Source organism: Paramisgurnus dabryanus, chromosome 1 (genome assembly GCF_030506205.2).
Source record: "Paramisgurnus dabryanus chromosome 1, PD_genome_1.1, whole genome shotgun sequence".
Taxonomy (NCBI): domain Eukaryota; kingdom Metazoa; phylum Chordata; class Actinopteri; order Cypriniformes; family Cobitidae; genus Paramisgurnus; species Paramisgurnus dabryanus.
In genome coordinates this window covers 61,250,125-61,262,789 of record NC_133337.1, presented here as the reverse complement: position 1 = coordinate 61,262,789, position 12,665 = coordinate 61,250,125, and the positions used below count along the sequence as shown (strand labels likewise).

Sequence of the window (12,665 nt, the reverse complement as noted above, 5' to 3'; positions counted from 1 at the left end):
GTACGTTTGATCAGCTTGTGTGTTACGAAACTCTGTCAGCTACAGAAGCAATTTATGCCTAAATAAAATAATCAAAACAATGCAAATTAATTCTATAACATTATATTATAGGCTACTGAACACAACAGTGTGTTAGTGTGCTTAATGCGTTCATACTTTATTTAATTTTAGGTTTTATAATGACTGTAAATGTAATATTTAACATTATCCCTGCATAATAACAGAAATAACCCATACGGAAAAAACTCTCTGGCCAAAAATATATTTTAAATATTTGCTAAATGCATTTTGTAAAAAGTAGAGTATATAAAGTATATTGTAAAATGTAAATGTATTTCGTTTTAACCTTCATATTTCAAAATGATCATGGGCAACAAACTGATTTTTATTTTACAACCCATATAGCCAAAAAATATATTATTTTCCTGACCAAAATATAAAAGTGTGTATAAAATGTATGACGTTTAAACTGTTTAAGTATTGTATATAATATAAAATTATAAGACTATTTTTGCAGTTGAAAATATATTTAATTTTAACCATTTTTACACTATTTTTGTACATGTTTTTTAATCCAACATAAAATATATTTATTTTTAAAATATATTTCAAAATATATTTTAGCACATATATTTTTTTGGTCAGTATATTTACAAATATATATATTTAAATTATATTTTTGTCAATAATCAAAACAAGAAAGAGTGCATATTAAAAAAAATATATTTTTTAACCTAGCATAAAATTTATTACAGCAATAACAAACCTAAAATTATTGTTTAATACTAGAAAACATGACAAACATAATTAATAATTAATTTCAGAATGAAAGACCGTGAAGAAGAAAAAGAAAATGTCCGCCATGTTTAACGCGACTGCGTCACTTCCGCTCTCTTGCTCTGTGGCGCGATTCGCGCGAGAGAATGAACAATTCATGAGAACACAAGTGCACAAACTCACGATCTCACAGATGCAGGATTTTATCAGATAGTTAAAAAACAGAGTGGTTTGGTTAAGCGCACATTTAACTCGATTAAGAAGCAGCTCGTGTGAGGATCATTATGCCGCGGAGGAAGGTGAGACAACACGCGCCTTAGCGCTTGCTAGCGGCTAGCTTGCTATTCGCCTTTTGTTTATGAACAAAAATAACTTCTTTCCCATAAAATTTTACAATTTTGCACAAGCAATTGGCAAATGATTTTGCAGCACAAGATAATCAAATAGCGTTGAAGTTGTTTGTAATTTCCCTGTTAACTTATATAGGAAAGCATTGCTAGTTAGCCGGTTGGCTTTAGATTTTGCATCAAAATACAACTTCGACTGTGTGATTTTGAAAGTACTTTGATTCTGATAATGATAATTGCGATTCTGTCATGAATGTTTATGTTTTAATAGACTGCTACTTTGGCTCATTATGAAAATGTACTTGAGAATTAATGTAAACAACCGCTTTTGATGGTGCTGCTGTATCCGCCAAATAATTAAACCAGTGATGTTCGTGGATGTTGTTTAACGTGCTGCACAATAAGACCGTTTTTATACAGCGATACAGTTGTTTTAATTTCCACAAAATCTATAAAGTGTGTTTACTGACTGGAGTGCGTTGTTGTGTTTATGTTGTGTAGAGGACAGCAGGCAGTAGTTCAGATGGGACAGCTGACTCTGATGACTCTGGAGATCACGAGAAGACCGACAGCTCACACAGTGAAGCCCACCAGCGCAATAACACCCGTATGACCCGAGCATCACTGCGCCTCAGTCACAGCTCACAGGGTATCAACATTCACACACTTCTTATACTGTTTTCTTTGGCTAAACTGTGCTGTAGTGTTGGGTGACATGCCCCATTGTGAGATAGTAATCCCTGCACAGTTCAAGCTATCTCGTGCCCACAAACCCTCTGATGCGAGGAAAAGCATGCAATGTGCATGTTAATGTAAAACTGTGATGATAATGATAATAACTATCACCAGCTATCATAATGAATGCCCGGCCATATGTCTGATAGTATTGTCTGTTTGCACAACCCTACTGTGCTGTAATTTATATTGGACAAGTCTCTGTTGTGTAATTGATTATTCTAACTGGTTGATCCTTAACCAATGTTGGTAAATATGTTTATTGTGTTTCTCCTCTAGATGCCCCACCAGATGTGAAACAGGCAACGGAGAGAGATGAGTCTCCACCCAGGACACCCACAGGAAATGCCCCTTCGTCTGAATCAGACATTGACATTTCCAGTCCCAATGCCTCTCACGATGAAAGTGTGGCTAAAGACCAAAAAGACTCTGGCAGTGATCCGTCTCATCGTCCCAAACGCCGGCGCTTTCATGAAAGCTATAACTTTAACATGAAGTGTCCCACACCTGGGTGCAATTCTCTGGGTAACCACTCTTTAAATTAAATTTCCTTTTGCTAAATAATTCACTGCTAATGGTTTCATTAAATAATGAAATAATATATTTCATTTAATATACTTTAGTTGCATGTTTTTTTTTATTTGGCCTGTTTTAACAGGACATTTGACTGGGAAACATGAGCGCCATTTCTCAATATCTGGTTGCCCTCTCTACCATAACCTCTCAGCGGATGAATGCAAGGTGGCTGTTTTTTTTTTCATTTATACGCTTTAACTACAAGTTACTTTGAGAAGTATTGAAATGAGTGATAGACAATATATCTGTATGTTTTGACATTATTGGTATCACTGATTACCCAAAATCTAAATTCAGCTCTGTAATAGATGCAATTTTTGACTTGAATATTTAAGTGAATTCTGAGAGATGTTTGCAGTTTTTTTTTTTTTAAATACAGCTGTTTTCTTTATATGTGTCTTGCATTATATTTTGTATTTAATTATTGTAATGTTCATGTAGCTTTGTGGTATGTTCTCTCTTCTTTATTGTTGTGTATTGTCAATTTGTGTAGGTGAAAGCCATTGAGCGTGAAAAACAAGAGGAAGAACGAAGTCAGGGCCAAAATGAAGAGAACAGACATGCTACTCGACATCAGGTGCTCCTCCCTTAACACTTAATGAAAACTAAACGGCTTCAACATGTACAAAAAGTACATGCATGTTAAGTTGTCTGATGTTCACAATAAGATATAGATATAGTTATAGATTCTGTGGATTTTTGGGACTAATACTGAACCCCAAAGTTTCATTATACCATTTATTACAGTCATGTAGTATTCATTTGCCTTGTTTTTCCACAGGCTCCAACTCCAAGACAGGTTCGATACAAGGAGAAAGTAATGGAGATAAGAAAAAGAAGGGATACTGGCCTGTCAAAAGACCAAAAAGAAAAGTATATGGTAATATAAAAGCTGTTTAATGGTTTTTCTGTGTTAATATAAACGGTAATTGTCTCTTTCATCCTCCATTTTGTTCTCATCTACGTTATGATGATCTCTGCCCCTCTTAACCCTCAAATTCAAAACAATTTATTCTCAGCTCTTGTGTAATTGAACTCTCTGTTTGAGTTGAAATTGTATTTTTTTATCTGTAGGAGCACCGACAGACTCATGGAACCAGTCGTGAACCACTGCTGGAGAACATCACAAGTGAATATGATCTGGAGCTCTTCAGAAAGGCCCAGGCCCGAGCATCAGAAGATCTGGTATTATCTCTATTCTTCTTATACAGCAGGGCGTGTAACAGATTTACACTTAAAGCAACACCAAAGAGTTTTTTTTACCTTAAAATAACGCTTCCAAAACAGTTTCAGTCGTTCATCCACTCTAAACAGGGTGAACAGCACTTTCACATTCGCTTTGCAGCCCTCTATCGACCAAAACCGCACTAAAGAAGTTTCCAAACGTCGGGTAGTGGTCCTGTAGTCCGAGTGAATACTACAAAAACTTGCTTTACGGCAGACCTACAATCCAATCAGAGCCAGCTATGCCTCAGTATTTATGACAGTGGTAATGAACAATTACGCTTCTAACCTGTAGGGGGAGCAAAGAGCCAGAGTTCTTTAGTGTTGCTTTAAGTCCCGGGTATAGCTTCTTTCCAGCTCCGCCTCACGCGTGCACGCGTTTGCACAGTTTTCAAAGTATAGTCAACTGTGGATCTGCGCGGATGACTGCTTTCGACACGCAAACAGTTCAAATGATTTCTTATTCAAATGATTACTTCACCAGGCAGCACTGAATCACGTAATTTACAAGACATTCAAATATTCAGGATAGATGAAGAAAAGTAGCAGATCCACCATTGCAAACAAAGTAGGACAAACAACAAGAAAACAAAGAACATGAAATGCTCCTTAGCTTTGTGTTCTTGGTAGGAAATGAAAAGATATTGGTGTGTGCAAATGCTGTCAATTGTGTATGTTGTTTATAGTGGACTGTTCTGTCTCTACATTTTTCTTGCGCATGCGCTGTTGTATGCACATTGTCTAAAAATTGGATGGCCAAGGTATACTTTGGACTTTAAAGTCTCACTGAAGTCTCTTAAAAGTGTTCAGTTTTGTTTATAAAATGCATGGTTGTATTAAAAAGCGCAAAAGGATGTTATAAAAGTCTTTAATGAGAAACTTTACCTTTTGAATGCAATATAAATGTAAATTTTGTCAATGTTTTGAAGCACACAAGTTTATAGTTTAGTTCATGACAGTCACGGAGCCACCAGTTATATTTTATATATATAAATCTGTTATATGGAGTTGATTTGGTTTTCTCTGTTTGTAGGAGAAACTGCGTCTACAGGGTCAGATCACAGAAGGCAATAACATGATCAAAACCATTCTGTTTGGTCGCTATGAGCTGGATACCTGGTACCACTCACCCTACCCTGAGGAATATGCCCGACTGGGGCGTCTTTACGTCTGTGAGTTCTGCTTGAAGTACATGAAGAGTCAGACCATCCTGCGCAGACACATGGTATGAGATCAGACAGAATTGTACTTGGAATGTGCTGGAATCCATGCATTGAGCTGTCAGCTTAATGTGTTTTGTTTGACATGTTTGTGTAGGCCAAGTGTGTATGGAAACATCCCCCTGGTGATGAGGTCTACAGGAAAGGTGCCATCTCTGTGTTTGAGGTCGATGGAAAGAAGAACAAGGTATGTAATGAATCTCCATGTTTGTATTAACATGCAGTTACTGAAAATATTTTGTTATACAGTTATTTCTCTTATATATAACAGATCTATTGCCAGAACCTGTGTTTGCTGGCCAAGCTGTTTTTGGACCATAAAACACTGTATTATGATGTGGAGCCATTTCTTTTTTATGTCATGACTGAGGCTGATAACACCGGCTGTCACCTGGTGGGATATTTCTCAAAGGTAATGTCATTCTCAAGGCACTTTAACTGTACAGAGACTTGTGTGACCTGGTCTAACTTACAAATCCTAAATCCTTATTAATGCTAGTGTGTAACAGAATGAGTGCGAGAAACCGGTTAATGTGTTTACATGCCACGGGAAATCAGGGTAATGAGCAAAAAACTACCTGTGCCTATCAGTTGCTTACACCGTTTATGGGCTTTCACAATAAAAAAAATATTTTACGTGTTTACGTGACCCCACGCATTATCAGTGTATTCAGCATAATTGGCATAAGACTGTGCATGTAAACACACTCATTGTTATTCTTGAGATGTAAATGTGTTTTATTGGTAACTGATCAAATTCTAAAAGCATTGATTCAGCCATAGTTTTTACCATAACAGATTTTTCCACATTCCCATTCTTTCATGTGTGCAGGAGAAGAACTCGTTCCTGAATTATAACGTGTCCTGTATCCTGACTATGCCTCAGTACATGCGGCAGGGCTTCGGGAAAATGCTGATTGATTTTAGTAAGTGTTTGTTCATTAATACTGTCTGACTGTTCACTTGTCATTGATGTGATTCTGTTCTCTCTCTCTGTATCCGCCTAATTTTCAAACGCGGAAATTATGTGATGTATTTTCCTTTTTTGTGCAAGACTTCCATTTCAATAGCCGTCTGGTAGAAAACGTGGAAGCATGTGGGCGCACAAAACATTTATTTTAAACAGTTATGGTAAATATTAACTACACCTGACATGTATAACCCAATGGGAGGATTAAATGAAGAAGTGGTCTGAGACATCATATGAAAATATATTAAATTTTTTTGTGTTGTTGATCGGGGTGACGGGTCTTCGATGTGCAACTATTAAAGCACAGAGGCATACCAGTATCTGTACAGTGGGAAAGTCAGTTCAGTGTTTGTACATGAAATAGACCATGAATTTATCATTTTAACCTTTTCAGGCGAATGTTTAAAATGTCACAACTATCCCCCTGCTGTAAGTGTATTTTTTAAACTGCAATTTGTTTGAGTTTCTCTGTTGCGGCACATCAAGCTTATCACGTGGTCCGACAGCAGCAGCATCTTATTCAACACAACAATTATTTTAACGATATTTAAACAAACCGTATAGTTTGTTTTATGAAAATATTATCACATCTCTTACGCACTAGAGGAAAACACGGGCGTAGGAAATTATTAACTTTTTTATTTTAAAACAACAAAACTACACGCAAACACATTAAGGACTAAAATAAACATTACCTAATAAGCAGTTTATGTTGTATATATTCTGTAGTGTAATTGCAGAGCTGAGTGCTTGAACAATTAAATAGTAAAATAAATATATAAATGGAAATCATGAAAAGTCTATTGTGGGTGGGCCGCAACAAATAAATCAATGTATGGGAAACGCCGCCTATCATCATTTGCAAAATTATAACTTGATTTTCATCACAGAGGGACTTTAAAGTTTCACCTTCTTTTCATATTTGAGGGAATGGACAAATGACCTAAACAGTTGTATGTGAGAATAAATTGTTTGATGCTACTTCCTCCAGTGTGCTTTACTGTCTGTGGTTGCCATGGTTTCAGGTTACCTGCTGTCTAAAGTGGAAGAGAAAGTGGGCTCACCGGAGCGCCCCCTGTCAGATTTGGGCCTCATCAGTTATCGCAGCTACTGGAAGGAAGTGCTCCTGCGTTACATGTACAACTTTAAGGGCAAAGAGATCTCCATCAAGGGTAAGAGCTGACGGTACAAAACGCTGCAGGTCAATCTCTAGTACTGAAGGTTTAACGTGTGCTCTGTGTGTTTAGAGATTAGTCAGGAGACGGCTGTGAACCCAGTGGACATTGTCAGTACTCTACAGTCACTACAGATGCTCAAGTACTGGAAGGGAAAGCATCTGGTCTTAAAGAGACAGGTACGAGGAGATTCATGTTTCAGTGGCTTTATTTGTTTTTCAACTGTTGTTGCAGCACAACTAGGGCTGGGCAATATGGCAAAAAATTACATTTATTTATTTTTTTAGAACATTTGACGGATTCACAATTCCGATTTTTTTGAAATATATATTCATGAAATGTAGAACCGACCCAGAGTCGCGCAGAATCAAAAAGTGCCATAAATGTACCGATAATACCCAAACCCCTATTATTTAATAGCTGGACCAGGTCAGCACATCATTCCTCTAGACTGGACATGCGCTGTAGCGCGTTAAGGTTGATTGACTCTGATCACAGGCCAGGTGTTTTCCGATCGACTCTGGTATTACACCTCCGTAAAGACCTTTACTTCCTGGCCCTTATAAAGTTTGGAGATAAGAAGACCGCTATGTAGCGGTCAGGATGTAAACTGAAAACAAAACCACTGCTATGAGTCTTGAAAAAAAACACAATACTGTTTTAAATACAATTTAAAAAACAATACTGCGTTTTTTGAGAATCAATACAGTATCGGCAAAAAAAATCCTGATACACTTGTGTATCGATATTTTCTTACACCACTAATAGGGCTGTCACGTTTTATTCGATATTTGAATATGCATTCGCACATGACGTGAAATATCCGTATTCGAACTATAAATAAACCATCCGCTTTTTTAAATGCCTTGTGTAGCGCATATTTTACAGTAACATCTCATAATAGGAAGGAGGCTGAGAGTGAGACCGACGGCAACTATGCGCAATAGAGGGAATCAAATTAGACCAAAATGAACCTAATGTGTATGTCAAGATAGAATTATAGTTTGTATATAAAATCACATATTGTTTATAGTGTTAAATATTATAGCAGAATAAAAAGCTTGTGTTAATACGTTCACATTATGAAATTAGCATGTATGAAAATAATTTCATCAACGCAATGTAAACTTTATATTAAACAACAACAGCATTTGTCTTGTAAACGGATTTAAAATGATCATGTGCTGACTGTTGCGCGCCGCATAGACAACAGAGTCAAGTGAGATCTGCTTAACTCACCGGTAAGTTTAATTTCATCTCAAGTATCAAAGGGTTTGTGCTCTCTATCATTGAAAACGGGCAAGCAAACAGCACGCGCAGGGTTAATGTACTTGTCAATGACGGCTCACAAACGCGCGGGATAGGCTATGTATGTGTGCTTGTTGTCAATGATATTACTTCTCACTAACATATTCGAATATATATCGAATTTATTCGGATACATTGCATGATATTCGAAATCCGTTCGAATTTGATTTTAATCAAAAGTGACAGCCCTAACCACTAATTTGATTGTAGTTTACGTACACAGTACTAAAAAAAAATATATTAATTGTTTCATTAAACATGTGATGCAAGATTATGACTATTCATAACATTTTCTTATGATTTGTAAAAGATTTGATATGATTTTTCATCAAGAATTTTGTCAATAATGTATTCTATGTTTGAATTTTTTTAACCATTCTTTAAAATGAATCTGTTCAAATAAGTCATTATTAGTTTGCGAATCATACATTTTTAGTCACGCTGTTCACTTTTCCAACAAGGACATTGCAAATTTTTTGTATAGGCTATTTAATGAATTATTTGCTCAGACTCTGTGCATACACAGCACATCATCTGCACTGAAATAGATGCAGTACGCGCAGACATGTTTCATATGCAGCAATAATTCAGCAGGTACAACTGCCACTTGAGGTTTAGTCATCTGTACTTTTGTTTGTTGCTTTTGAAGAAAAGTAATGCCTAATTGGAAGTTCTGAAATTTTTCCTGGGCAAAATGCAGTATTTTTCAATTTGACTATAACAAACTTCCATTTAAAATCTCCCTTCCCTGATTTAAATAAAATTAAAAGCGTGTCAAAAATGTAATTTCAAATTAATCGAAAACATCTGTAAAATCGCCCAGCCCTAAGTACAACCAACAGCTATTCTGATCATCAGTCGATATGTTCAGAAAAGTGTGATTTCTGACACTGTGACTTTGTTTTTGTTTCTGAATGTTAAAGGACCTTATTGATGAGTGGAAGGCCAAAGAGACCAAGAGGGGCAACAACAACAAGACAATAGACCCCAGCTCTCTGAAATGGACCCCTCCTAAAGGAACCTAGTGTACTTGTTTTCTTGCATTTCATACTTTACTGCCAAGTCAACTCTTTTTAAGACACTGACTCCATCAATGATGTCTTTTGCAAGGACTTGACCTCCTAGTGTCATTTTTGTCTTTTTTACGTACCTCTGAAATCTCACACTTTTGTTTTATACAGTGCTATTTATTTTTGGATGCTTCAGATTTCGTGATGTTTCCCTGGCCAAATAATTTCTTTGCCCTGGCGTATATTGTTTTAATTTTTTTAAACAAAAAAAAAATCTTTAGCAGTTGAATGTAGTGAAAAATTTGCGGCCTTGCTAAAAATGATGAGATTTTCAGTCTGTTAAATACACTTTTATTCTCTTCATGAATTGTTTGTGGTTTCTTGTGTTGAAAGATTTATTTGAAGTTGTTATATCTGAAGCAAGACACGTACTCTTTAAAAATAACAGTGCTCTTATGAACAGTTATAATAACTGTATTTTAACACACTGGGGTTAATGATTATCACCACAGAAATCTTTAATACAACGTTAACAACACATTGATCTTTTATTCATCATCAGTAGTACTGCAGTTTGTCCCATTCCTCCTGCAGATCTGTGGTTTGATAGAGAGGGAAAAGAGAGAGAGAGCGCGAGTGAAACACATCTGCTTTACACGCACACACTTCTCTAATGCTTCAATACTATTAATGTCGTACCTGATCGTTTGTTCAGATCTACAGGATTGTTCATCGCTGTGCTGGTCTCTGAAAATGATTTTCTCACCGGACCTGCAGATAGGTTCATTGTTACACCTCATACTGTCTTAGGAAGCACTTAATTGCTGTGAAATTTTGAGTTAGCAGCACATTAAACCGATATATGTGTTATTGAACTGAAAAGATACCTGCTAAAGATCTCCTACCCATGAGTCCTACAAACATATCACCTTTATTCCCTTTGAGAAAACAGTGAAATAAAACCAAAAATCAGTCAAATCTCTAAAGACTTATAAACATTATTACACTTCTGCTGCTGAAGTGATTTACAGCACATGAGTTACTCACTTCTGCGATCAATTCTCACAGGCTCAAGGATCTCTAACACAACAAAACACAACACAATCAATCCTTTATTACTGTTTGTATAGTTGTAGACATTTAGACACGTTTCCAAAAGTCTGAAGTGCCATCAGAAACATATATTTTAAGGTTTAAAACGTTTGAACTAGAATTATTTTAACCTAAAGAAAAATAAAACAATATGTGTTTCTGATCATCTTTTGTTTAATTCAATAGTAAAATTTTCTTGCTGTAGTCATGATGTGATGCTGTGAAGTCCATGAAGGAGCTTTAAATACTCTCATTATTCAGTTCAACCTCTTATTTTAATAATGAATAGCTTTTATAGGCGAGTGGTCTCAGACGTTTGGACCTTTTAAAATGTTTCGAAATCAACATGCAATCTGATCTCAATGCACTAAAATTGGATGAAAATGAATTTACATGTATGTGTGCATATAATGCATATCTACAGTTTTGTTAGATATTTTTGGTAAATGGAGCTGCACGTTTTTATTATTAATATCACAAAGTAAAGGAAATCTTGAAATCTGACCAGAGCGTTTTCCCATTAGCCCGTAGAACTGATGAGATCTGGATCTCTTGAGCAGAGCCGCCGCTTCACTGGCGATTCCCTCGTCCATCGGATCATTCTGAACCATCCAGCAAATCATTTTCATTGTGCATGTGGAAAAATGTATTTCATTTCCTTTCATTCAATTTAATTGATTTAATTTGATAAAAAAAGCAAATGTAAGAAAATGTATGGTAGACATGCGGTTTAATTTATTCATCTGTGTGGTGTACATATATAATATCAGAATATTCAGTCTTTTCACCATGATGAGGAATAAAATGAAATAATACTCACCCCCCAGTTATCTGAAATCCAGTGGGTAAAAGACAAACTTTGGACGCTGTACATGAGAATTGTGAACATTATTGCTGACAGTTTCCAAATCTCCATATGGAACCAATATGTTGATGTAAATTAAAGTGTTATAGTTAGAATCAACTCGTTAAAAAAGAGAGAAAAAAATCCTGGTCAATATCACAGAGAATTTTCTTGAAGTCTGAAGCAGTTTGACTGTTCCTGCACAGTCCTTGTGCATTTATAGACATCTGTCTGATGACTCCTCCCTGAAATTGCTCTCATCAGCACCATTAGCAACAGCATCATCATCAATGTTACACACACTTGACTTAAGTGACATTCATTTGCTGATTTGGATTTGTTGGTCAATCACTTGCCAATAAAAATGCTAATTAATGACTTTTAATTTATTTTTATTTTTTTGTTGTAAGAATAAAATACTTTAATGGCTATCCAGCTTTCATGGAAGACTGTCCAATTAAAGAAACTCCTAAAAGCACAGATTCGATTAGTATTAACTAGAACACTCAAGACATGTTACACAAACAGAGCAGAAAGACATATCCTAATACCCTATAGACCCATTTGTTTGAAATGACAAACAAATATTTGACCTCCTGGTTCCTTGTTTGCACAACAAATAGACCTAATAAAGTAGATATTGTTTCTTCTTTCAGTTCTTACCTTTTGATCTTCTGTTGTCAGTGTCAAACTAAAGGATTAACTGAAAGTTTTAGACTGATCTCACGGAAAGTCGTGTTATTGTCACGAAAAATGTAATTAATTTATTTGTGTCCGTGGCTTGAAATTCAGCTGTTTTCGTGCCTTGAGCACGAATGTCTTTTTTGTGTCACTCGCACAAATTTCTATAAATAGTTTTTCATGTGTGTGGCACGACTTTCTTTTTCGTGGCATTTTATGTATTGTTTTCTCATTGTTTCTTCCTATTTTCTTACCATTGTCGGTTGGGGTTAGAATCACTTTCTGTTAAATTTTTAGACATCCTAACTCCAACTTCAGGCAAGAATAGTTTTAAAAGTTGAAGAAAAACATGAAGAAACCAATAAATAAAAGTACATTCTAACCCCAAGCGACAATGATTTAAAAATAGGAAAAAACTATGAGAAAACAATACATAAAATGACACGAAAAAGAAAGTCATGCCACGGACATGAAAACTATTTATAGAAATTCATGATGAGTGACACAAAAAAGACAAAAAAGCTGAATTTCGTGTCATGGACACAAATAAATGTATCCTCTTTTTTCGTGACTATAACTCGACTTTCCGGGAGATCATGTTGGGAAGTTTACTGCGTTTTATTAAAGCTTGTCAAATAATCTCTGTGCTAATGATTAAATCAACTATCATATCTCCTAAATTATCACTGGCTGTTTCCCAATTGTT

At 35.7% G+C, this 12,665-nt stretch overlaps 2 protein-coding genes across 4 annotated transcripts; one reads left to right on the top strand and one right to left on the bottom strand.

Moving 5' to 3' along the window:
* Positions 1 to 874: 874 nt before the first annotated feature.
* kat7b (K(lysine) acetyltransferase 7b) lies at positions 875 to 9,709 on the top strand. Its single transcript, XM_065242745.1, has 14 exons — positions 875 to 1,076; positions 1,626 to 1,773; positions 2,139 to 2,384; positions 2,518 to 2,600; positions 2,929 to 3,012; positions 3,217 to 3,315; positions 3,510 to 3,620; positions 4,693 to 4,884; positions 4,977 to 5,066; positions 5,151 to 5,291; positions 5,712 to 5,805; positions 6,875 to 7,021; positions 7,097 to 7,203; positions 9,256 to 9,709. The coding sequence occupies exons 1-14, from the start codon at positions 1,062 to 1,064 to the stop codon at positions 9,355 to 9,357; spliced, it is 1,659 nt and encodes a 552-aa protein (XP_065098817.1). The 5' UTR covers positions 875 to 1,061; the 3' UTR covers positions 9,358 to 9,709.
* Positions 9,710 to 9,789: 80 nt separating this feature from the next.
* LOC135720555 (uncharacterized) lies at positions 9,790 to 11,453 on the bottom strand. Of its 3 annotated transcripts, XM_065242747.2 has the most exons (6): positions 11,255 to 11,453; positions 10,940 to 11,036; positions 10,390 to 10,422; positions 10,230 to 10,280; positions 10,042 to 10,113; positions 9,797 to 9,938 (listed from the first exon to the last, which is right to left on the bottom strand). In XM_065242747.2, exons 1-6 carry the CDS (start codon positions 11,348 to 11,350, stop codon positions 9,901 to 9,903), a joined length of 387 nt encoding a protein of 128 aa, XP_065098819.1. In that variant the 5' UTR covers positions 11,351 to 11,453; the 3' UTR covers positions 9,797 to 9,900. The 3 variants fall into 3 exon arrangements, with proteins under 3 accessions (XP_065098821.1, XP_065098820.1, XP_065098819.1); XM_065242749.2 differs by lacking the exon at positions 10,390 to 10,422 and having other exon boundaries at positions 9,790 to 9,938; positions 10,230 to 10,256; XM_065242748.2 differs by lacking the exon at positions 10,390 to 10,422 and having other exon boundaries at positions 9,793 to 9,938.
* Positions 11,454 to 12,665: the final 1,212 nt, after the last annotated feature.

Coding starts and splice junctions, on each gene's coding strand:
- LOC135720555 (XM_065242747.2), bottom strand. CDS start 11,350: ATGGAGATTTGGAAACTGTCAGCAATAATGTTCACAATTCTCATGTAC. Junction 11,037..11,254: donor GGATTTCAGATAACTGGGGG/GTGAGTATTATT, acceptor TGGATGGTTCAG/AATGATCCGATGGACGAGGG. Junction 10,281..10,389: donor TGTGAGAATTGATCGCAGAA/GTGAGTAACTCA, acceptor GTTTTCTCAAAG/GGAATAAAGGTGATATGTTT.
- kat7b (XM_065242745.1), top strand. Junction 3,013..3,216: donor GACATGCTACTCGACATCAG/GTGCTCCTCCCT, acceptor GTTTTTCCACAG/GCTCCAACTCCAAGACAGGT. Junction 7,204..9,255: donor ATCTGGTCTTAAAGAGACAG/GTACGAGGAGAT, acceptor TGAATGTTAAAG/GACCTTATTGATGAGTGGAA.